At 51.7% G+C, this 25,580-nt stretch overlaps 1 protein-coding gene across 4 annotated transcripts in view; it reads left to right on the top strand.

Moving 5' to 3' along the window:
• Positions 1-25,580, top strand: part of ETV5 (ETS variant transcription factor 5) — a 38,490-nt gene that overhangs the window by 5,489 nt on the left and 7,421 nt on the right. For 2 of the 4 annotated variants that reach the window (XM_037908988.2, XM_037908989.2), the window contains exons 6-11: positions 12,339-12,468; positions 13,403-13,690; positions 18,104-18,363; positions 21,285-21,347; positions 23,155-23,223; positions 23,529-23,698. In XM_037908988.2, the coding sequence (XP_037764916.1) occupies positions 12,339-12,468; positions 13,403-13,690; positions 18,104-18,363; positions 21,285-21,347; positions 23,155-23,223; positions 23,529-23,698 (980 nt within the window). The remainder of the gene's footprint in view (positions 1-12,338; positions 12,469-13,402; positions 13,691-18,103; positions 18,364-21,284; positions 21,348-23,154; positions 23,224-23,528; positions 23,699-25,580) is intronic. The other 2 variants (XM_037908990.2, XM_043522293.1) reach the window with 1 other exon arrangement.

Raw genomic sequence — 25,580 nt, 5'->3', positions numbered from 1 at the left:
CCACCTCCTTAAGAAGAGTCCTGCAAGCAGCACTCTGGGCAACCAGCAGGACCTGAGCCCGCATTGGGGTTCTGCCAGGCTTTCTGTGCCTGATGGGGAGGAGAAAATGGCGGGGGGGGGGGCACAAAACCTGCAGAGGAAGCAGTGAGTTGGGGGTGTGCTATCACACTGTCAGCAAGGCTGGTAGCAGCCAGTGCTGGCTTGTTGGCTTTCTTCTCTCCTCTCCCTCCCCCCACCTGCTAGATGGGAGGGAGAAAACTGAACTCTCCCCTAAGGGGGCTGGCTGGGAATCCGAACAGACTTGCACTTGCGACAAAAGGCTGTTTTGGGGCTAAAACCTCAGTAGCTTGCTTTTTATATATATATATATATATATATATAAAATAATACACACACACACACACACACGCCTGTAAAGAGGGCTACAAATATTACATATTGTAAAAACTCATGGTGGGGCCTGGACGGCACCCGTGTGCAGTGTCCTCTGGGCAGGACGGTAGTCTTTTATAAGCTGAATGGTCCAGAAGTACTAAGGGGAGCATAAAGAGCCCTTGGATTTCAGTGCCTAGTAATGCCTGTGGATGCAGACTGCTGCAAGAACACCGAAGTCCATGTTTCCTATTGCACATGCGGTCTTGGCATTGAACCCAGCTGCTGCACTATTTAAAGGGACACTGTCAACACAAATGACAGATTTGTCCTTATTTGCTATTGCTGAGATCGGGTGGGGGGGCCTTAGGGGATTTGACTGTGCTTTGTGTGTAGTCAGTTTTGCTTCATCCTGCTGTTATGCAATAACATGACATAATACTCTCTCAAACCACTGTCAGTGGAACTGACAAACCGCATCACAAGAATGCTGGGTGTCTCTTCCGGCCCCACAAATGCCTCTCTGGAGGACAAAGTGTGCCCATGGTGACCCTCCCTGTACGTAGTTCTGTGGCAAACGTTCTGTCTGGCATTCTCAGGGCTGGGTAAAGTCAGTCCCATCAGTTGCACCTTGCCAAAAGTTTGACAATGCAGAGAAGGCTTTGGGGAGAGAAGTGACTACCAGTTTTTGCTGTTAATTTCACAGTAACCAAGATCATCTCATCAAACCTGTTCCTCTGAAGATTTTCTATAAGGTCATGCTTAAGAGCAAACTGGAGTTTTACAAATCTTCTGGGTGAAAGGGTCACTCTATCATGTGTTGTATCTAGGCTTGGAAGGATTTTGTTTTTTAATTGGCAAATGTTGGTACACCTTGATTTTTCCACCAAACACACAAGTGGACAAATATGTCCACTGATGATGATGATGATCAAAATTTACCAAGTGGCAAAGTAAAAGAAATGCTACTTGAGAACAGTAGTGTTCTTTCAGGGTATTGACTTTGTATATTTTGACATGTGACGTGAACAGTTTGCGTTTTAACAGTTATGAAACTTTGACTTTTTGAATCTGTCTACTGTCATTAAATAATTAGTCCGACCCCCACCATAACTTCCTGCAGCTGCAAACATTTAAAAAAAAAAAGCTTAAAACCTATGATTTTGCACAACTTTGAAAATTTAAAGCAAAATATTGGGAAAAAATGCTTAAAAATGAACATTGATATTCTCTGAAATAAATAAATAATCAAAAATGGAATTCTGCCAAGCCTAGTTGTATCCTCTTATAATGCTGAGGAGAAATGATCCCCAGCTCTCCATGGGATAAGGGAGCCATGGACCTAAAATTCCCTTCAGTCTCCAGCATCAAAGGCTGAATTCCTGAAGTCTTTTCACTGAGACCCTTTCCCAGTTGTAGCTGTAACATTCATCTCCCAGAAGTGGCTGGGGGTGGATGTGCACAGAGCCAGGGGTTCCAGTGCGTGGTTGGAACAAAGGCTAGAGAGATGGGACTCCTCTGTGACCTCTGGCTACTCATACCCATTCGACAGGTGGTTAGTCTGAGGCAGGCAAGGATTTTAAGGTCCTAGTCCTGCTGTGAGCTCTCTAATTGCTACCTTCATTGATGCTCTGCATGATCAGCGCCATGCTGTCTAACAGGCTGTTACGTTTATGGTGTTCTTTTAAGCATCGGAGTTTGTAAGCAAGCTTCTCCCTCGGGCTCCAGTAACACCTTAAGTCATTAAAGCAAATAAAGTCAGATTGCTTTCATTTCAGAGGAGAGATGGTTTTGTGGTTAAAACCAAGAAAGCCAGGAGGCTGGTGTTCTGTTGCATGCTGTGCCTAATGACCCCCATAGGCATGTCCCTGAATGGCAGCACCCTGAGGATTAAATAAAGGCTGAACAGGCACAGAGCAGGGGAAATGCGCGAATAAAACAAGCGAGCACCATGGTGCTGGACACTCCACAAATGCCCAAGTCTTGTGCTTTTTACTTGCGTTTCTCTCAGCCGGGACAGCTGAAATCGGTGGAGTCAGCCAATCCTATTATACGGTGGTCACTGCTTTAATATATTGGTTGCAAAAATGGCAAGGAAAGTTCACTTGTTTCTACAGAACCTAGATCTGGGCAGATACTGGAGTCAACAGCATCCCTTCGAAGTCAGTACCTGGTTGAAAGGGGTTAGGCAAGTGGAGGAGAGTAGAAGGATTTGAATCCGAAGGTATCCTTGAACTTACTTATGAATGGCTTCTGGTCTGTTTTGTTTGCACAGGAGAATGCCTGTTCCTTCTTTCCCCCCGCTCTGGAGAGTCAGTAAAGTGGAGAAAATAAAAGCCCTAGGTTGACCTGAAACTGAGCTATGCTGAAGGCTTCAATTAGAGCTTGAAAAGTGGTGTTCTCTCTCCTCCCCCTCCCCCGCGCCCCTCTGGACTCCTCAAAGAGACAAGATGGGATCAGCTCTAGGGATTGGGTTGGGATTCTTGCCCTGAATCTTTTATAGCCTTTATTTTAAGGCCAGAAGAGGTCCCTAAGATCTAGCCCCAGGGGTTCATAACTTGGGGATTGTGAGTAGCCCTGGGGTGTTGCTGCCACTCACCCTTTCTTTATGGGGCCCAAACCTTTTCTCCACTGCGGAAAAGGTTGAGCGCCTCTGATCTAGTTGGACCTCCTGCAGAGACCAACGCAGGACATAGTTGGCAGACATCTGCTTTTTTTCCTTTCCAACCGCAAATCAAATTCTTATCCGCTCGAGAATACTAGCGCACTGTGGTGAGCTAAGTAAGGGGCGATGGGGTCGGATGCCAGAATCTATTTTTCTTTTTTTCTAAAATAACCTACACTTAGCCTTGTGGAAAGATGCTGAAACTAAGTCTCTCTAACATCGAGTATACAGGCAGGGAACGTGAGTTTGATGGGTCACGTGGGTAAAGTGGTGTTTTCTGGTCTGACTCAGAAAAAGCACCATCAGGCTGACGGTGTGAAATGTAATAAAATGCTGTAGTGAAAGCCAGGCTGGGCAGACAGGTAGGTTCCCTTCACTGGTGGGGGGGCAGAGGGTCCGTCCTAGGCTAATGTGTTGGTGCTGCCCCCAGGAAAGAGCAGAACTTGGAAGCGGAAGATCGCTTACCTGGCCAGTTCAAACATGGAACAGCTCTTGTGGGGTCCATCCTGCCAGTACGACATTCGTGGGTGCATCCCCATAATGGTATGGGGAGATGCGTTCTCTAACCTTCTCTATAGTTAGACTAGTCACTGGCTTTTGCAGCTTCTAATTACAGTGGAGAGCAGTAGAATTGAGAGGTTGAAAGCCTGTTCGCGTGCGTGTGCCCCCTCCGCATCAGGGAAGCGGTGCTGGTGCCGATAATGGACTATGATCACTTTTGTTGTTAGCTCACTGATCATTCTCTTACTGGGGCCCAGCCTGCTGCTGCTTAGGGGGAGTGAAGCACAAGTTGGTGTGACACGACCTGGCCGGCGCTGTGACAGAAATACGCCTCATTCCAAGGCTAGCCATGGGGGTGTCATGGGTCCAGCTCTAATGCAGCCCAGGAGAGGCGGTCAGAACAAGCACTCCCCTGCCATGTGCCTCAGTCCCCCAAAAGCAGCTGCTGAAGGTTATTTTTTCCACCTCTGGTACATGGAGGGACCTCTGCAGTTCATGCTCCTCTCCCCATTCCCTGGAACCCAGGAAATGCATCTAAGATCTGCTGGCCATGAGCATGCTGAGTCCCTTGTGAGGATCAGCAGTTCTCTAAGTTGATTGCAGCTCCCCGAAGCAAAGCAGGGCTGCTGAGGTGTGGCGGCGCAGATCTTCTCCCCTTCCCAGTGAATAGGAGAAATGGGGGGGTCCCAGAGTGGTCCACTCCCCAAGTCAGCCGGGGAAATCTCGCCCAGACGTTGGCACCCAGCAGTTCTGTTTTGAACAAAGGAGCCCAAGTTTAACTTCTTGCCTCCTCCTTTGGCCGAAAGGCGTTTCCGGCCCTCGCCGCAAGCTGAGTTGCGCAATCATGCTGGTTTGGAGCGAACGCTGCGAGAAGCCAAGTTCCCCAGTGCAGTGCAGGCCATTCCTGCAGTGTTTGAATTCCTTATGTAAACGTTGCGCACAGCGCAGGCTTCTCTGTGTGGACAGCTGGTCTCTGTTATGATCTTAAGTGTCGTTTCCCTTTTCTTGAATGGTAGCGCTGAGCGGGAGGGATTGTTTTTTGGTCTCTGAATGAATGGAGCGTTCCAAATTGGTTGTGAATGGAGGGCGGTGCCCGCTTGCAGACTTTTTCAATGAATAACCAGGCCCCATTGTGCTGCTGGCGGAAAAACAACCCGCTCAAACAACACAGAGGCTGTTGGAGAGAAACATGCCTGTGATTGACAGCTGGAGCACCTCCAAAATACGTTTCCTTTTGCTTTCCCTGCTGCTCAGCAAGGCCAGGCTTAATGGGTGTGATAGTCTTTCTCCCCAGGGGAGGGAATTAACACTAGACATGCTGAAGGGCTGCCACTTAATGAGAGAGAGGGGCCCCAGTAAATCTACCAGGCATTGCTGAATGCCTCTGCCTTCACTAAAGCAAGGATTGATCAGGAGAGTAGTTACTCTTCCCTGCCCCAGCGAATGGCACAGTTGTGAGTGCCCGTCCCTGCATGTCTGCTGAAGGAGAAGGAATGGCCAATGGAAGGCAAGGTCTACACGCCGTAAAGGATTCTGCGGCACCCTCTGATCTTGGGCAATTTTTTTATTTTTTTAAATCTAGTGATGACCAACTTAATAAGCTGAGCTTGGAGCCAAGCTGCCTCCTCTCCATTCCTTATTGGAGAGAGAATTGCAGAGTGACTTAGCTATGAAGCTTCTCTCGGGATTTCTCTGAGGCCCTTAGTACCAGCTGAGCAATTGGGGGGCGGGGGGAGGCGTTCCATGCTGGGAGCATTAGCCCTGGGTGCACTTGGGGAGCAGCTAACTAGCCGGGAAGGCTGGGAGCACGTAGTTCAGGGCTGGTCTCTCAGAGTATATGGGGGAATGTATTGAGACTGTGTAGAGCTAATACTCCACTTCTGATTGAACAATACAGCCAGGCTTAGTCACTACTGGGTAAAGAACTCTGACATCCTCCCTTGCCTAGAGTGCTTGCTTTTAGAAGTTAATTAGGTTAAGCATTTATTAGTTGGTTTAAAAAATTATATATAGTGAACAGACTTCGTGCGTATGTCAGAGGCAGCCTGAACTGGGAGTGATCTGGTTTAGGTTTTAAAGGGACGCTGTCCTTTGAACTACTCAAGGGCGTGGAATTTTTGTATTCCACCTTAATCTGACTAACATCACTTTTAGTATTTCTGTAAACTCATCTGCAAGTTCAAATGGCCAGCAGGGTGGGCATTTGAATTTGTCTCACGACTGCTTGTGCAAGCAGAGGCAGTGATACTGCTGAGTTATGTGTGCCTCCAGGCTCTTTGACCCACAGGGCCTTCTCCCAAAGGAGCAGTAATTAACGTGAGGCTGTAATTATTGGCTTCATACAGTAATGAACGCTGCCTAATTTCTCATGCATTTAATCCTCCTTGTGCTGCCTCTCTTCCCCAACCATCCAAACTGCTCCATTCCACACCCCAGAATTCAATACCCAGCCCAGCATCTTCCAGCTGCCCCAGTGCTAAGCCAGCCAGGGACAGCTCTGGCTGGGGTGTGGGGACAGCTCTGCTCCCACAGGGGAGTGGACAGGGCTGGCCTGTGTCCCCCACCAGCAGGATCCTTTGGGTCCTGTTATGCAGGAGCTATTAAGCCTCGGCTGTGATGATCTCTTCTGCCTTCTCCCTTTCCACGGGGCTGGGGAGAGAGGTGGGACTTTTGCAAGTTGCTTTCTTTTGGCCAGTGGTGATAGCTCCATGAAGAAGGTGGAGACTGTTTGGGTGCACGCTGGCATCGCACTGCAATTCTAGCTGTCTAACTTGGAGCTGGTTTCAGTAAGGAGAAAGGGGATATTGCATTCTGGCTACTAGCTTTTGAAGTAAGAAGATCAAAGCCGAGTTACTGAATTAGATGAAACCCTTCCCCCACCCAGCAGACCATACCCCAACCAAAAAGAGAGTATATACAGCAGCTGACAAACTTCAGCTTCAAAGTACAGTGGGGAGGAAAAATCCTGTGAAAGTAACTGGATTAGTCCCAACTTTTTGTGCTACTTCTCTGGCTACCAGAGCTGGAACAGAATGAGAAGCATCTTGACCCGCAGAGAAGATGCTAGCCTGCCGATAGTGTTTCTTCTGGCTCCTACTATAGAGGCAACATCTCTAAAATATCTAACAGAAGATATAACTACTGAGAATAAACCAGATTTCACATAATAGAATCACAGAAAATTAGGGTTGGAAGGGACCTCAGGAGGTCATCTAGTCCAATCCTCTGCTCTCAAAGTAGGACCAACCCCAACTAAATCACCCCAGCCAGGGCTTTGTCAAGCTGGGCCTTAAAAACCTCTAAGGATGGAGATTCCACCACCTCCCTAGGTAACCCATTCCAGTGCTTCACCACCCTCCTAGTGAAATAGTGTTTCCTAATATCCAACCTAGACCTCCCCCACTGCAACTTGAGACCATTGCTCCTTGTTCTGTCATCTGCCACCACAGCAAACAGCGAAGAGAACAGCGAAGCTCCATCCTCTTTGGAACCCCCCTTCAGGTAGTTGAAGGCTGCTATCAAATGGGCACTTACTTCTCCGCTGAGCTATCTGAAACCAAGCTGTGAGTGGTTCCTGACCCTGCTTGACAGCTGGCTCCCCAACCGCCAGGGTGGACCTGCACATGGCTGGGTCTGCCTCACTGGATCTTCAGAGCCACAGCCCTGTTAAGCCTGATCAATGCTAAAATAGCTGCAACTTCAGCAAACAAGAAAGGTTAAATATATGGGGCCGCCCGTCTGCAAAACCCCAAGGTGCTGTTCTGTTGAGCCTTGTGGAAGCAGTTTCCAAAACCAGATGACTCCAAAGGCTTCGATAATCCATAATCTGAAGCTTTATATTCCTAAGATTTCTACACCCATGGACTCTGCCTTCTGATTTGTGCTCTGTAGCAAACCACTGCCTCCAGGCCGGTGGTGTCGGAAGGGAGAGCAGATTGACTAGCACGCTGCCGGAGGGCAGGGACTGCTCCAGAGACCAGAGCTCCACTGGCAATGTCTGATCAGGGGAATTCCCTCTCCCAGGAGCTCAGTGGTCATTGTAATGATGTAGCAAAACCCAGGGGACCTCATTGAATCAGATGGGAGCCACCCATGTCTATGCTGCGTCAAAACTTGTAGTTGCCCCAAGTTTTGAGCAGGTCAGTCCTTGTAAAACACGTGGGTCCTTCTTGCTTTTTTATCTTCACGGCTTCCAAAGTATTTGTCCATGATCGCAGAAGGGGCCAATCTGCTGGTGGGTTTGCTTGTGTGCTTTCCCTGTGGAAGGCTTCTGGGAATGTGTGTGTACCGTTCACTCGTGGAGGAAAAGCTTCCTTACTGTAAAATCTCCTCAAGAAGCTGGGCTTTCCAGCCGGCTCTTGGGAGGAGGTGTTTGTTTGGGGGTTGTACTCCAGGCAAAGCTGCCTATTAAAAAGTGTTGCCATATTCTTGACCTCAGGAGTCAAGGGGTGAGTTCAGGGGTGAGTCTTCCTGTTCTCTCTCAGGAGTAGGATGGCATCTTTCTGTGTTGCTCTGAGGATAGGTGCCCACTCCGTGGGTGCTCTGGGGCTGGAGCACCCACAGGGAAAAATTAGTGGGTGCTCTGTACCCACCGGCAGCCAAGCTCCCTGCCCCACCTCGCCTCTGCCTCCTTCCCTGAGTGCGCCACGTCCCCACTCCTCCGCCTACCTCCCAGCGCTTGCTGCCACCAAACAGCGAGGGAGGAGGGGGAATGTGGTGTGCTCAGGGGAGGAGGCGGGGCCAGGGTGTGGATTTGGGGAAGGAGTCGGAATAGGGACAGGGAGGGGGTGGAGTTGGGGCGGGGACTTTGGGGAAGGGGTTGGAATGGGGGCGGGAGCGGGGGCAGGGATGGAGTCAGGGCAGGGCTGGGGACAGGGGGTTCGAGCGCCCACCAGCACCAGTAGAAGTCAGTGCCTATTGCTCTGAGGGCTTTGAATCCAAATTAAGGACTGGCAACAAACACTCGATTCCCATCTGGACAGTAAGGCCGAGTGGTTGAGAGCCAGCTAGAGGGGGATTCTCAGTGAAGTTGCTCTTCATAGAGCAGATCTGTCTAAATGGCTTCATGGTCACTTTACTGCAAGCAACTCTTCATAGTCGTTTCTTGACTGCCCTGACACCGTCCCCAAACATAGAGGTGAGACCCTGTAAAGTGAACCTTCGCTGCTTTGTGCACTGGGAATCCCACCCACAGTGGTGGCATCTCCCCACTTCTCGGTCCAGAGTGCTCTAGGAATGGGGCTTGGATTATGATGTCTGACCAACTGTAACAGTGTATTTACCTGGCTGTTGTACAGCTGAACAGCTGGGTGGACAAACAACCCAGGTGCGCGCTGAGGCATTAGTTCTGTAGTTTTTGTTCTGCTAATCTGCAAACATCATGTCTTTCAGTGGGTCTTGTTCACTTGCAGGTTAGCAGGTGTCTGCTGTGTCCATGCAGTTATGGACCTGCGCTGCACTTAGTCTGTGCACTGCTCCCTGCTGTGTCTCGGGAGCATTGTCCTTTATAACTTAACAGACGTTTCATGTAGCCTCTGAGGTGTATTGTAAACTGACAAGCTTACTGTCAATCATGTCACAGGCCCTCTTTAAAGGCACTCCTACAGTGAGCTCTCAGGCCCGTCCCCCTCAGCACAGTCACCAGGCCCATGTTTTGCCCTTTCAGGGTCTGTCTGCGCTGCACACTTAGCCCGGGTCTGTGGGACCCGGGCGTATGTACTAGGTGTTTCCAAGCCAGTTGTTGAGCATTAACACTACATTGCAAGCCTGGGTTTACAGCTGGTGGACCTGGGAGTCTCAGCAGTGCTAAGGTGTCCATACTGCACTACTCAGACCTTCTCACTCGGATCTGCGGCTTGACATGCGTCCACCCTGCAAACTGACAGGGCTTGGACCTGAGTCCCAGCAGCACTTGAGCTCTGACCTCCTCCCACCGGCAGGGTCCTAGGACCTGGGCCATGCGTGCTTGCTGATCCGCATCAGACTGATTTGTGTGTGGACAGAAGGGGGGCTTGGGCTTAGTGTGTAGTGTAGACATACGCTCAGAGGGCAGGCTCTGCACCGCCTTTCCTTTTTCTTTGTTCTCCTCCCCTGCCCCAGTGATCACTAACTGCCCTTGCTTTGCAAGACGGGAACATGCATTATGCTAAGCACCACCAGACTAATTCTGATGTGGTTATCGCACATCTGAGCCTCTGGCGGGCTGCCATCATGTCTGCTGCTGATCCCCCTCTGCTGCCTTCTCGCTCATAGAAGGAGCCAGCAAACACCATCATTTGTGTTAAATGGAGCCTGGGGGAGGGGTTGCTCTGTTTTTTAACTCCCTTCCCTACTGGAAAAGGACAGTTCGGCAGGCAAGCACAATCCAGTCACCAACTCTGAAGAGCAGCATGTGATGTTCTACCCCTACCCCAGCTGGGAGCTGTGTGGCAGTTCTCTTCATGCAGTCAGTAGACTCCCCCAAAGGCTGAGCGACCACCCCCTTCTGCACACTTGCTGGGCAGGAATCCTTGTGTTGATCTTTTCCCTTCTTCCCAGAGCTATGCCAAATACCAGCCGATAGTGGAAGGTGGCTGTCTACACTTAAATTGCAACAGTGACAGTTTTAGTGCTTCAGTGCAGCCACTCCCTACAACCATAGTGGCTATAGTTAAACCACTGCCCCAGAGAGAATTTTTCTGTCAACCTAGCACTGTCTGCACCGACAGGGGTGGAGGGTTAATGGGCTTAACTACATAGCTGGGGGTGTGTGGATTTTTCACGCATAGCAGGTTTAGTGTAGACCTGGCCTTAGTCTCTGCATTTTCTGTGCAGGGGCTAAGTTTGACTGGCTGACGTTTCACCCAGTGAATGGCCCACTTCCTTTTAAAAGACACAGGGAAAATCTCACCCAGCTTTTCATAGCTGCAAAGGCCAGAAGGACTCTTATAACCTAGTCTGAGCTCCTGCATGATACAGGCCAGAGAGCCTCATCCAGTTCCCCCACTACCCGCAGGGAAACCTGTTGGATTTTTCCAGCCTGATTCCCCAGCCTGGTTTGTCTCTAGGGCTGGTGGCAGTCCAGTGAAGACAGTCAGGGCCCGTTACTGGAGCAGATAGTCCTGCTGGTGGGGTCAGGCCAGAGCTCTTGTTCCACCATTTCAGTGGCACTCTAGCTCTCTGCAGAGCGGGAAAAGTGAAGTCGTTTCCTGTGGCTCGGTGGTCGTGGGGAGCCGCTAAAGAGACCAGCTTGCAGGATTGTCACTGTTGTTTCTCAGTGCTGCGGCAATTCTGCTGGTCTTGTATTAAAGAACTGTGACCTCTCCCCCCACTCCTAGAGGTCAGTGATACCAGGACAGGGGGAGAGACTGGCTCCCGACTAGGTGCCGCATGCCACCCTGTATGGGGAATAAATACTGCCCTCCCGCTGTTCCAGGTCAGTCTCCTCTGGCCGTGGCTGGTGGGGGGGCTCCTGTCTCGCTTCTGCATTGCTCTCTTGCTCCTTGGGGTGTGGTGCCACGGCGCACTTGCTTGCGCTGGGTGAACTGTATGGATTGGGGCTCCAGCTTCTGCACTGAGGTACTCCAGTCCCTTGCCCAGCGGGTAACCCCCTCCTCCGCACTCATGATGCACAACCAGATCTTGCTTTGCAGCCGGCTTCTTCAGACTGAGCAAGAAGCTTACTTACCTCACAGGGTCCTGCCTTTCCCAGAATCCCTTGCTATCCAACCCACTTTCTGGTGGAAATCAGGAACAGGCTGTGCTGGGCCTGAAGCTTCTCTTAAAGGGCCAGCATCCTATTAAAGTCCCCTCCGCTCTCCTTCCCAAGCCCCTATCTGTAGCTGAAGCAGCACAAGTCCCAGATCACTCTGACAAATGATTTTCCCTTTGCGGGAGATGGATGCAGCCTGTATTCCTACATCCTCCTCCACAGGTGACTGAGAGTCTGTTGGCTGGCCCCTAAGAGTCCAGCTCTGAATGGCACGGCTGTGCTGCCTCCTTGCCGAGAACAGGCTCATCCCCCTCTGCTAGCTTGTACGTCCCCTCTTGGGGGTCCTGGCCCCCCTGTGTTCCAAGGCAGTGGAAGGCAGATCTGCTTGCAGTTACTAAGTAGAGTTTGGCCTGCAATGATGGTGGTGAGGGTCGCTTTCTGTGCAAAAAACAGAGCGTTGATTCTTGGCCCTCCTGTGCCAGACTGTGCTCCATCAGGAAGCTCCTGGCTTTCGAGGATGTGCTTAGGCAATAGGAAGCGGGTGTGGATTTTTATGTCCTTGATAGAACAGATTACAGCCAAGAGGCCTGTCTGCTATCTGAAAGCACTAAGATACCAAGGCCTGCTCCTTTAAAGTATGGGGCCTGCCTCGGTGCCTGGCCAAAACTGCCTACCCCTGCTACTGGGCAATATGCTGTGAACAGTTTCTGCTTGGCTGGCTGCCCTATCGTCCAGGGGAGGCCGAGTTCCCGTGGTGCAGTAAGCAGGTCATTTGCGAAGGATCCTCTGTGATAAAAGGCAGTGTGTGACTGTAAGCCCCGTCTCCCAAACGGTACGTGGTAATCATACGTTACTGTCATAAAACATTGGCTGAAATTTCAGATTTTAAGCATAAAGGGGAGTAAAATTAGAGTCTGCTCTTAAAAAGGATTGTGTTGCGCACTAATTAGTGCGTGCAGTTAAGCGTTGGAAGTATCCGTCCGTTTCCTTCTCCCGCATGGCTCCACACTCGCTGAAATCCATGCCAGCGGATTGCAGCAACAGTCCCAAGTATGGAGACTGAGAAGCTGTGATGCAAGTTAATCACTTCTTTCCCTCTTCTGATTTTAGTGGTACTTCACGCCCCACCTCCGACAAAGATCAAGCGGGAGCTCCACAGCCCTTCTTCCGAGTTGTCGTCTTGTAGCCGTGACCAGGCTCTCTGTACTAACTATGGAGACAAGTGCCTCTACAACTATTGGTAGGTAGAACTGGGATTCGCCCCCAGGGCCACAGAAGGTGGGGGTGGCGTGGGGACTGGGAGGCATGGAAACCAGATGCTGGAGAATCCATCTGAGACAGATGTTATCACCTCTGTGATGCTAATGAAAACCCCTCCAGGCTTAGTGGGAGGGGAGATTTTTAAGCGCATTCACTATGAGAGCTAGCTTCTTACTGATTAAATTCCTGAACTCATGGAAGTGAGGGCAATGCCAAGCTGCACAGAGCATCAGACTTCCTTGTGTTTCCATGAGCACTGTTTACAATTGCTGATTTAAGCTGGAAAAACAACCCTAAATAAGCAAATGGGCAGGATTGGCTTCCAAGAGATGTTTCTTTAGGGCTCTCGTATGTTAACGTGCACCAAGGCAGTTGTTTAGAGATCCAAAGGTCTGCAGGAATCCTGGACAGCGCTGTGCGTGCAGGCTTCTTCAGAATGCTCATTTCTCTGGAAACGAAATCTACACGGCTCTCGAACGCATAGTGCTATCTAACTGCTAGTGAGCACTAGGTGATGCTCAGCTGTATGTTAACTACTAGTATCGATTAGCAGAGGTTGGTCCATCAAACAGGTCACAGCTAGCTCCTGCAAAATACACTGAAAACAGGCCTGAAGGAGGCGGGGGGGAAATACGACAAGTTATTCTCTTACTTTTAATGAGTGGAAGCTAAAATTATCTTTGAGGAAAACGTGCGGCAAGTGTTAAAGCAGGTCCCTGTGACGCACCTTGTCTGTCACTCTTGTGAAGTACAAAGATTCTCTTGGGGCTGCTAGCAGATTGGGCTGTGTTAGCACTGTCACTGCCTGACAACCAGGAAATGCAAACAAGTCTGGGCTGTTCTGAGTAGTGGGGTGAAAGCTGCGTGAATGCCGTACTCACTACATCGTGGTCCTCTCCATCTTCTGTTCACAGTGCCTATGATAGGAAGCCCCCTGCTGGGTTCAAGCCATTAACCCCACCTGCCACCCCCGTGTCCCCTGTCCAGCAGAGTTCCTCGCTTCCTCACCCTCCACCCACTGCATCAGTGCAGACCGCTGTCCATGTTGCCCCGGCAGGCCCACTGCGGGGGGCTCCCCCGGCGTCTGCCCCGCACGCTCTCCAGGAGCCAAGGCAGCAAACATTCGCTGTGCCCCAGCCACCTCATCAGCCCATGCACATGCCAAAGATGATGCCTGAAAACCAGTATCCAGCGGAGCACAGGTAATGAGCCAGGTTTGCTTTGTCACATGGCGCATGCACGGCAAGAGACCTGGTGTCTTGTGTTCTGAACGTTCTTTCCTCGTTGGTTTTGCTCGTTTGACCAGAGGTGACACACGGGGTCACATGCCTCTCCCCACCCCCACTTTCTTGTTGCTTGGCTTGTGCTGAGCATGCTCAGTAACATTGCTGAAGCCTTCTGCCCTCACAGTCTCTCTCTCTTCCCCGCCCCCCCATCCCCCCCTACTATTGGCAGGGATGGGTCATCTCTTGGTCTTGCACCATGTGTTGGGGTGAGGAAATAGTTTTCTAGGGGGCGTTGCGGTACCTGCGGCATAGTTGCTAACTTTCCTTCTCCAGCCCTGGAACCACAGGGTTATTGTAAGCTGGGGCAGCTGGCTTGTAACAGTACACTTGTCAAGTATATCACCTTTTTCAGTGTTGAACATTAGGCAACTTTCTCCCCTTTTCCCCCTCCTAACAGAGAGTGAGCCCGGGGGCTGCCTTGTCCTCCCAAAGAGAAAAGAGGGTTATCTCTGACTCCAATTCAATGGCTCACTTCTGGAACGCCTTCCTTTGCCTTCACAGAACACTGGAGAATCCTGTCTTGGGTTTGTTTTCGATCCGTGGCTAGAGGGCTCTTCTGGCAGTTTGCTCCATTGCCTAAATGATCAATGTTAATATTGGAAACTTCCTTTGCTGTAGTTCACACCAATTACTTGGATCTCTGCGGATTTTTCTCTGAGCTCTTTTCTTTTGAAAAGACGCAGGTCAGCAGCCTTGGAGACTGTCTGGGCTCTTCCCAGAAGAGAGACAGCATTAGCCGTGATGGCACTGACTGCCCTTCTCCCCCATCCCCTGTAATTTTTCTCAAACTCCTATCTGGCTTTGTGGGGGGGGGACTTCCTCTAGGGATGAGCGGTTTGGTTGGTGTGTCTGCCCGTATTGCTCTTCAGACTGATACTGCAGTAAATGTGCCGCTCAGTACCAGTTGTGGGTTTTGTTGTAGAAGCTAGTCAAACAGCACTTGGACTAGGACCACTAAACTAATTTGACTTAGGAAATGGAGCAGCCAGTTCTTTGGATCACAAAGACCCGGGGTGGGATTTGAACTGATTTTATAGAGGTGATAGGTTCTGTCTGCTATCCATTCCCACATTGCTTCTGTCTTCACTTACTGATGGTATTAATTGATTCTCCTCTTGAGAACATGCCTTTCACGTATCTGTAGATACTTTGAGTATCTTGACCCCCTGCCCATCTCTTCTCTAGACTGAACACATCCCAGTCTCTTAAGACCAAGGAAAAATTGTTCTCCAAACCTTGCATTGTATTGCTTTCCTCAGAATTCACCAGTTCCTTTAGAACGTTTTTAGTGTGCTGCCCGTACACTAATATAGTACTGACTCAAGCTGAGGTTAATCTGCCTGAGTCAATTCCGATAATTACCTTCGGCTTTTGCCATGTGACTTCTCCCTTCACAGAGCCAAGTAGGTGACTTCTGGTTTTTTTGGTGAATTGTACTGTTTCTGTTCCTGTTCGAAGTGTAATGCACGTATGAAAACTCCAGAGCCTGGATTTTTTTTTTTTTTTTTTTTTATAAACGGGCTTGTTGCAACATTTGTCACTTCCTGCAAGAATCTCAGCTGCTTTCTTCCTCCTTGAGAACATCCTCTAGTGGAGCCAGCACCCTGCCGCCCTGTTCACACGGCCTTGCCAAAATTCCTGGCTGCACATCCTCCATCCTGGTTCAAGTACCGGATCCGAGTTTTGGGGGTAACGTGCTAAGAATATTTGTGGGTTCTGCAAAACAAGGCAACATTCCCAACATATTTTTTTCCACTTCACGCCAACTTACCAGCAACGCAGACCACAATGCAAAGCCCCCCTCTGCAGTACCACTCGCTCATCTGTCGATGTAGTCATTCCCTCCTGTCTGGAAATCACTTGACAGTCGCCCTTCCTTGACCTCAGATTATTGTGTTGCTTCTATTGCACTTCTGCAGTTTGTTGGGATTGTTCTGTGTATTTTAACCATAGCCTCCCAAGTGCTTGTAAACCTTCCCATTGCTGTGTGTCTGACACTGCTCCACATTGTCTCTACTCAGTCCATTGCTGGAGAGCACTGTGACAACCCACTTAGTTCTACCTTTCAGCCTGATGCCGAATTTTATCAGTTACTCTGCTTGACTCTTGCCAAGCTGTGTATCCGTCTTATTCCATCAAAGTCACCCATCTCCAGTTTCCCAGAGAGAGCTAAGTAGAATATATCTGCACACTCAAGACCAGCTGCAGTGACACAGATGTGCAAAAAAAGCATCTGGGTTCAACCTAGTTTCAGCAGTTTGTTCACTGTTTGTTCATGTCCTTTTCCTTAAGCTGGTGCTGCCAGAACCTAGGTAGGTAGATTGCTTTAAAAGGCCTAGATGCGCTTTTGCCTAGTTCAGGGGGCAGGAAGTCTGTATCCTCATCTGTATTCCTTAGTCTGAGTTAGTTGCGCCATTGGTTTATTCTCTCCGAAGTGTCACGGACGTGCATGGCGGAGAATTCTTTAAAGATGGGATCTGCTGAAATAATGGGGGAGTAGAAAGAGGGGGCTGGTTCACTACAAATGGAGCTAGGCTGTCTGTCAGGTTTCCCTATTTCTGCCTCTGTAAACAGGTGCTTTGTTTTCTGTCTCAGCTGCGGGATCGCACAGAGGAGCAGGCAGGGCGGGCGGGCGGGGGCTATAGTCAAATGAAGGTCAGTGCACAAAGTTGGCCATGCTTTATTTTAAGCAGGATGAGATCTGAAATGCTTCCCTAATCTGCACAAGTGGAAACCATAGGAACACAAGTCAACACTGGGCTTCAAAAGCTGAGCCCACCTCCCTGGATATCTCTGCTCTCATCTTTCTTCCCTTGCTTCCCCACACCCCCTCCAAAAAAGCCCTAGTGAATGGCACTAGCATCTGAGGTCGCCTTGCAGCCCCCAGGGCTGTGAGCTCCAGACGACCTGACAGCTATGCTTGGGCTACTGGCTCGTGCCCGTCCGGAAGTGCCTCTTCCTGCAGAGGCCATACCACCACAGTGCTAGAGTTTCAGGCTGAAAGGTTAGAGGGGCACCCATCGGAAGTGGAGTAATCCAGGCCCGTCAGCTGCAAAGGATCCAGTTACAAAGGTCCCAGGGGCCTTGGTGCTTGGGAAAGGAACTGATTAGAGATAGCCTTTCAAGGTGCTGAGATGTTGAGCAGTGACTTGTGGGATGGGGGCTGGGCTGGGCTCCTGTCCACATCTCTCCCAAGTCACAACACTCAGCCTTTGGAGCATTACAAATAGGGAAGGATGCCTTTCGCATCCCAATCTCCTCCCCTGCTGGCGCCAGCTGAGGGTTCCCCGGCATACCCCGCTGCCTGGGTACAGCAAATTGTAACTTGTGCCTGCCGCTGGCACACGCCTGGGCACCTTTCAGTGGCTTCCTTAACCTGAGCGTTAAGGATCCCAGAAGGATGTGCAACAAGGTTCAGCAGCAGGTCACTTGGCTAGAGGTGCCTCAGATGGGCTGTGTTCTGCGAGGGCCCAGGCTGATCTCTGCCACCTTGAGCATCCCTGAGAGCTTGGAGGCCCATGCCGCGCCAGAGAGTTAAATGCTTAATCCCAGCCCCAGAGGCAGATTAGAGGCCACTTGGCTTTCACAGGTTGGAATGGATTCAGCGTTATGTAATTGCCAGCTCCTCAGTCCAAGCTGTGTGACAGCGCAGGAGCAGAACATCCTGGGACTCTTCTCTCTCTATCCCCTGTCCTCTACTCCCTGGTCCCCTTGGAGACAGGTATTTGTCTCGCACGCCTGCTGTAAGGTCACAGCCAAGTGGGCCCTTGTCTGTGTGAATTTCTTTGATGCAGGTGGGGTCTTGTTTACCAATAGCTGGTAAGTGGGCTCTGGACCAAGGAGCAAGTCGCGATGGCCTGGCCAAGGGGGACTGAACTGACTTGCTCCGAATGCCACACCCACAAAGATGGTAAACGTCCCTGAGAGTCAGGAGAGGGCAGTGACGTGTCATTCCCCACCACTGTCTGGATGTAGCCTGGATGGAGTGAGACCAATCCAGTCCCGGTCTCTGAGCATTGCTCAGAAACCTCAGGCTGCAGGTCATTAGCCCAGCATTGCAGCTCAGCCTCCGTTTCAGAGGGAGAGTGCATTTGACACCTGTGATCTCTAGTTAATGAACGTCTTCAGTGGGGGTCCTTGGGCCTTGCCAGTGGCGGCTGGCAGTGGGGAAAACAGGGCTAGGTATTCTACTCTTGTCAGGGTAATGGACGTGGTTTCCCGCAGGGCTGCCTGCTCGGCAGAACTGGGAATAGATGGTTTCGCTGTACAGTAACACCTCTCTCTCTCTCTCTCTCTCTCTCTCTCTCTCTCCGCCCCCTCCCCCCAAAGGTTTCAGAGACAGCTGTCTGAGCCCTGCCATCCTTTCCCTCCTCCGCCAGGCCTTCCTGGAGACAGTCGCCCCGTCTACCACAGGCAGATGTCAGAGCCTATAGTCCCGGCCGCTCCGCACCCTCCTCAGGGATTCAAACAGGAGTACCATGATCCCCTCTACGAGCACGGTGTCCCGGGCATTCCAGGGCCCCCAAGGCACGGATACCAGTCTCCAATGGGCATTAAGCAGGAGCCCAGGGATTACTGCATTGACTCAGGTTTGTATGGGAGTTGGGTCTCCAGCTCTGGAGACGCTACTGAAAGGTTTAGCCAGGAAGCCCGCCATGGTGCTTTTGCTGTAGTGTTCCTCGTGCGCAGGACCCTGGGCTTCACGAAGGCTGTGGAGCACCCTACTGTGAGGAATAGACCCCACTTGGAACTTGCGGACCTCAGCCAGTGCCTGTAGGGAGTGCGGTGTGTCGGAAAGGAAAACCGCCCCCTACGGGGGAGTGCAGGCACTGCAGCAGCTGCAGAATGCTGGCGGGGGAGCATGGAGAAGTCACTCCCCACGGCTCTGTTGAAGCTGAACAGCATATTGGTTCATGCCCTAAACTGGAGTAGGCGCTGCTATGCCCTCTCAGTCCGCTGGGTGACTTCCAAGCACAGTGAGGGACCGATGGGAAAGGGAACAGCAGTGTTTACATACAGCAACCTGTTGGCTTTCTCACGCCAATAAAACACCTCCAAAGAACCCCTGCTGGCCATAGGTCAGTGCCCAGGTTTTGCCCGAGGCCCTGTGGAAGGAAGCACCTTCTGCACATAACCTAGCACCCCGTGTACAGGCTGTCTGTGTGGCTGGAGTCCTTCCCCGAATGGTTGGGGCGGGGAGCAGGTTGATGCAGCGAGTTCCAGCTGATTCACACGCTCCAGGCTAGAGCCAAGCTGCTATCTCTCCCGATCTCCCAGCCAGCGCTGGGGTGCAGCGAAGTGTCACTATATCTGCCGCGCTAGGAGAAGAACGGAGCTGCAGTTGGCCCACCTGCCTCTGCTGGGGTTTAGCTGGCAACTTCCTCTAAGGCGTCTTGATAATGTTGCATTAAAGCGGTGACCTGTGTGACCTCGGCACTTCCCGGTGCGGGTGCGGGAAACCTCGCCCCGCACGCTGCCCCCAAGCTGATGTCTAACCAAGTTAGAATGTCAGATGACTTTTTTTTTTTGTATAAAGAACAAGCATCAGGCACTCAACAGATGTTGCTGTATCTAAGCTCCAGTAATCTGCACAGCGGTCCTGCTCGACTGTGCTGCAGACCTGTGTGCAGAATGCCTCCTCCTGCCCACCTTCCCTTAGCTCACAGGGGCAAAGGTTATCTGAGCACATGGAGTTATGTGGGCTTGGGCTAAGCTTTCCCCTTGGCCCCAGGTAGCCGACTCTGTTGACCCATTGTGTGATTTCTGCTGGCTGCTGACAGTGCAGGGCCTAGCTACACAACGGAAAATCCTCTAATCGCCTTAGGCCTAAAAATATGGTGACCTCTCAAAGGCAGGATTGAATGCAGTCGTCAGCAACAAAATGGAGCAGGTGTGTGTGTGTGTGGCGGGGGGGCATATCTAAAAGTTTTGAAGGACTCTTGTTTATCTCCAACTTTCCTCCCTTCTTGTGTTGCTTGAGCTATGTGGGAGAAGATAAACTATTGGGCTTGGTCTCTTTTAAGACCATCTGCTAAAGTGGGTTGTTGAAACAGACCTTTCCCTATTAAATGTCTCCTAATCGCCTTTGCAAGTCAGTTTGGATTGCCTTTTCCAAACCAGGAAGGAGCCTGTACTTTGTGCTGATAACCTCTCCCTGCTCATTTTGAGTCCGCATGCCATTGCAAAGAGATGAGAGTGAATGAGGAGGGGACTGTCCCCTGTAGGAAGAGGAGAAGAGCTGGTTTGTAAGACCTCCAGGATCAATATGCTGTGTTCAGGACACCTCAGTTTAATCATTCACGTTGAATCCAAGGTGGTAAATAGTCATGTGGGCTAGGAATAGTTGAGAGCTACGAGCTGACCTGTTTTCTGAGGCTTCTAATTTCCTAGATGAGGGGGAATTCTCTGTTCAGAGAAGTCTGCAAGTCAAAATGAACATCAAGCAGTCCCTGAAATCTTATGTGGGGAGCTCTCACCTCGCGAGCGCCTCTTGCTGCTGTGTGCAGTACTGCAGCCCTTTTCCTGATCCCCAAGGCCCCTTGTATATTGTCACCCTCGCCTGGTGGGTCTTCAGCGGCTCAGCCTCCGGCGGGGTCACACACTCAAAACAAACCCCTTCCGGAGTAGCAAAAGTCCAGCAAAACTGTCTGCCCTCACCTGGGTCTTCAGCCCCGGCTCTGGGCTCTGTAAACTCAGCCCTTAGGTGGGGCTGCCAAACAAGCCTTGTCTCTGTCTCGGGTTCGACTCCACTTCCCTGGGGCGGGGGGACCTGGCCCCGCACTGCTCTTGGTGCCAGCCAAGGGACGCTACAGCCAGCAGCCCCACACAGCTCCCTGCAATTCGTTGCTGCTGCTTCCCTGGGCCTCTTCCCACCTGGTCCCTTTAGCCTCCCCCTTAGCTCAGGGTTGACGTTCCCAGGGTGCCCCTCTCTCCCAGCTTAAGCAAGTGCAGCCAGGATCAAACCCTGGCTGCCCCCATGAGCTCCTGTGGCCAGAGAGGAGCCCTCCCCCTCCCCAGTCCCTCTGGTCCCAGCTGAGCTCTGGCTACTTCTGGGAGGCCTCTCTAGGCAGGCCTGGAGGATCCCCCCTCTGCTGCTTCTGCCCTGAGTGGGGATGGTAGGGACAGGCCCTGCCATATAGTGCTGGGAAGACCGGGTGCGCCCCATCATATGTCACCACAATAGAATTGCTTGTAGGGCTAACTGTGATCTCGCGGGGTTTCCTGCTCTCATGGCACTGCCAAACCCGGGTGGGAGGCATGCAGTGTGCCAAGGAGCAGCGCCAGGGCCCTGGGAGGATGATGTGGCCTGTGATGGGGTGATGCTGACCCCGTCCAGCAGGTGGAGGTGCTGAGCCATTGCGCCTGCTGACCACGCACGCAGTGGCTTTGTAACATTCCCAGGGGGCCGCGTGGGGCTATCTCAGCATGCTGCTTCTGCTTTGCCACGTGGTCAGGGTGTGGTGCTGCCTGGTTCAGCGCAGGCTTAACTCGGCTATTGTCTTGATTGCAGAAGTGCCTACCTGCCAGTCGTCATACATGAGAGGAGGGGGCTACTTCCCCACGGGCCAGGAGGGTAAGTGTGCGCGTGTGTACACAAGATGGAGCACCGTGGGGACGGGCACGGGTGCAGAGTTGCGTGGCATTGACTGGGGCAGAGGGTTGTGGTGGCTAGTGACACAAAGGACCCTGAGAAGAGTGTCCGTTGACGGTGCTACTACTGTGACGGAACCACCACTGCTTTAGAAAGGGAGAGGCCTAGGAACCTGGTTCTGGTACCCACCCCCACCCATCTGTAGCTTCCTTTCTGTACTGGGGTGAGTCAAGCACTAGTAGTGAAAAGCAGGTGGAATAGCAAACCAGCGTCACTGCTGATTTTAGAGATCCAATCTGCCCCTTACCAGGCACTCTGTATCCTTCCGTGCGACTGTTGAGACTCCCATTTACCGCAGCGTGAGTTCTTCCTTCCTGCCCTGCTCTTGGGTGTATTAGACGGTGGTACGGGCGGCTGTGCCTGATGCAGCTGCTAATAATAGTGCGTCTCCATTTCAACTGACGCTTCACCTGAGCTAACAGACCATCCCAGCTGCGTGAGAGAGCAAGGGGAAACCACGCTGCCATTCTCAGCCACACATCTCGACGGCCACATACTTGGCTGTACCCTCTAGTCTGGGATAATATGCCTGATAGAGACAGTAAGAGGGTTTTCAGTTACTGGAGCTACACGGGTTGGGGAAGAGGAGAAATCTGAATGGTATTCAGCCAGCAAAGTGGCTTTCAGCTCACTCACTGAACTAGTCTAGACAGGTTTTCTGCCAGCAAATAGAATCCAACTTTCTGAGGGCCAGGCCAAGTGAGCCGATGCACCGTTTAGCCCAGAAATGGGACTATCCTTGGATGTTCCTCTTGCAAGTGAAATGTGCTGACTTTCTAAAGCTGTTAGCTGTATGCCTGGCCTCAAGGTGAAGGGGAGGAAACAATCCATGGTCCAAATCTGCTCGTAGAGCAGTAGGTTTGGGCCTGAGCATTAGAGAAGTCGATCCAAAAGGCGGGTATGAATGAGTTCATGCCGTCAGGAATACGGTGGTTTTTACAGGTTCTAACTCTCCAGTAGTGCCGCTGCTGCCCCCGGCACAAAGGCCCTGCTTGGTTTGTAGCCTGGACTCCAACCCAGGCCATGTCTGTGGCTATGGCACTGTAGCAGCTGGGATTTCACTAGTCTCAGCGGGGTCTTTCGTGCATTCTCAATGGTCTCTTGAAAGCCTTTTTAGTGTGTTTGTTTTGCTGAGCTGGCTGGTGACAGTCAGCATTTATTAATGCCACTGGCTGCCTGTCCCAGTAGGATGGTAGGGAAACCTTCTGCTAGAACGAGGAGATCTGGATTCATACCAGACAAATTTCAGTTTCCTGAGAAACTGCATCAGATGGGCCTCAAATAAAGCCATGGTCTCCCTAAGCAAAGGGGGTAGCTGGCAGGTGTCCAGGAGATTTCTGATCTGGGGTTGGGTTGGTTCAATAGCACAATCAGCTAATCACACCTCTGCACCCATGTCATGTATGCTTCAGCATAGGTATTTTACTATAACGGGGTTCAAAAGGGAGCTAGATAGGTCCATTAATGGCTATCTTCCATGAATCTATTAGCCAGGATGGGCAGGGATGGTGTCCCTAGCCTCTGTTTGCCAGAAGCTGGGATTGGGTGACAGGGCATGGATCACTTGATGATAACCTGTCTGTTCATTCCCTTTGGGGCATCTGCCATTGGCCACTGTCAGAGGACAGGATACTGGGCTTGATGGATCTTTGGTCTGACCCAGTATGGCCGTTCTTATGTCGCCTCTCTGGTCTGGACTGCAGAGCTAATGGGCATGCTTTCCTCCTAGGGTTTTCCTATGAAAAAGATGCCCGGTTGTACTTTGATGACACTTGCGTGGTGCCGGAGAGGCTGGAAGGTAAGACACTGGCTGTAATGTGGCAGGGGGGCAGGCGTGGAGCTGCCTAATAGAATTCCTGCGGCCGGCTCTTCTGACAAAAGCAGGATGAGAAACCCAAGCCAGTGGCAAAAGGACACCGGAACTGGGCTCTGTCACCAGGCCCCACTCTCTATCCATGGCATGGTGGCATCCTCGGGCAGCCTCGTTCTAGGGCTAGAGACCAGCCAGGCTGCCCCCGAGTGCAGGAGACAGCAGGTCGGCAGCGAGCCGGGGCCCTGCTGTGCTGGGAGCGGGTGATCTAACGTGTCTCTCCTCCCACGCAGGGAAAGTGAAGCAGGAGCCCACCATGTATCGGGAGGGGCCTCCATACCAGAGACGAGGGTCGCTGCAGCTCTGGCAGTTCCTGGTCACGCTCCTTGATGACCCGGCCAATGCCCACTTCATTGCCTGGACAGGCCGGGGCATGGAGTTCAAGCTGATCGAGCCTGAAGAGGTACAGAGCTGGCCGCGGGACTCGCCAGTGGCTGCTGGCTTGGTGACAACCCAGAAACAAAGGCCTCTGTTCCCAACCCACTGCCCCCACCCCCAGCACTCTGGGCATTGCCTGGTCCAGTGTGGGGGGAACAGTGGGGGAAGGGTTGAGTCTAGTGGGGTTTAATCCTTATTGGAAATGAATGACTGGCTTGGAGCCTCAGGCTGATCAGGGCTCTCTCCTTTCCACCCCCTCTCTCTCCCTAAATGGCAGGCAGGCAGGCCTGAGGGGGCGGGGGGGGTAGAGAACATCTTTGCTGTGGCCATGGAGTGTGCTCTGGATCTCCAGAGGGGAGACCCATGGTCCTGTGGGCGCTGTGAGCAGGGGCTGTGTACAGCGGCTTTTCAGCCTCTTGAGGAAGGCTGGACAAGGCATACGGAGCCTTGGGATGGAACAAATATAGCTGCCTTGGTATATGCTTGGCAGTGGTTAGAGCTCTGGGGCCCTGGCTGGCTCAGCTAGGCCCTCCAGCCATATGGGGAATAGTCTGGCTCTTGCTCAGCACTGGAGGAGGTCTGAGACTCTGGCTCACCTAGGACGGGGGTGCTGAGCTCTCCATTTGTAGAGTCAGTGCTGGGCTAGCCTTGCGGTCTGCCTCACAGACAGAGAGTACAGATGGGGTGAGTGCTGGAGCTTGGGCAGAAATGGAGGTAGATTTATGGTTGGTGCTGGGGCCTCAAACACTGTAGTGGACACATCCAGCAGTGAGATAGTTAATGTTGATATTTAGACTTTCATCACTAGGTTTCAGAGTCAACATACACCACAGTGAGGGAAGAGGAGCAGTTCCCACCTCTCAGAGGTGTCTGCCAGCTCAGGCAGGCACTGCTGCCTCTGCCTTGCTTTGTTCCTGTGGGTGAAGGAGTGTGTTTTCTGTTTGCTTACTTGGGGCTGTTTTGCTGCTCCAAGGGCGAGAATTGTTTTCAAATGGACACATAGATTCTCGAGCAAGGGCGGGATTCCGCAGCCAGGCACTACAGGCAATCACAGGTACGGCGGTTGTGACGTGTGCAGGTCCTGCCAGCAGCGTAGTCTATAGCTTTTATTTTACACCCAGTCTGCTTTTGAGTAGTCTTCAAGATGCAAAAGCCAGCAATGCTGTCTCCACTGGCAACTGGAGCAATTAACTTGCAACTTCCATCCCCAATTCCTGTCTCAGCAGACACTGAACAGCAGAAATGTCATGTGGAAATATGTCCCTCCCGCCCCAGAACAGCTGGGAACCCAAAATAGGGCCGTTTTGACTGCAAAGTGAAAAGGTGTAACGGTGGTAAGGGGGTTACTGCTGTGATGCCAGTGTAAGCCATGCCCTGCTTGGGTCTCTCTGATTCGGGGCCCATATTCCCACCAGCAGTAACTGCACTTTGCCCAGGGCTGAGACACACACGTTACCTTTGGAAGAGCATTCCCTCTCGTGGGAACCAGACTGTCTCCTCCGCAGCCCTTGTTCATTTGTCCTTCACCCACAGGAGCCTGCAGGTGACCCTGGGTTGGGCCCTGTGTCACAGCTTGTTGTCGGATCTTCTCCCGCCTGTAACACAGCCCAGGGGGGCTGAACAGATGGCACAAGCCCAGGTCTCCATGCCTGCTATGCCGGAGCCCCAGATTGCTTGCTACCAATCTGCCAGCCAGGAGCCCTGGGTGCTTGTGTCATTATCTCCTATACTGTAGCTGCCAGTTCACATGCTCTTCCTGGGCGCTCTGTGAGAATCCTTCCTTCCCTTTCACTCTAGCATGTTGCCTTCCCTGCCCACGTGGCCCTGGACTGGGCTGGCCCAGCACTTGCCAGGTGCATTGGACACCTATCAGGATCTGTGAGGTTTCCACTGTAGCTGTCGGCTCT

The sequence above is a fragment of the Chelonia mydas genome, chromosome 9 (assembly GCF_015237465.2).
Source record: "Chelonia mydas isolate rCheMyd1 chromosome 9, rCheMyd1.pri.v2, whole genome shotgun sequence".
In the NCBI taxonomy this organism is placed as follows: domain Eukaryota; kingdom Metazoa; phylum Chordata; order Testudines; family Cheloniidae; genus Chelonia; species Chelonia mydas.
The sequence above is the reverse complement of the archived record's forward strand: the minus strand, read 5'-3'. Positions and strand labels throughout refer to the sequence as shown.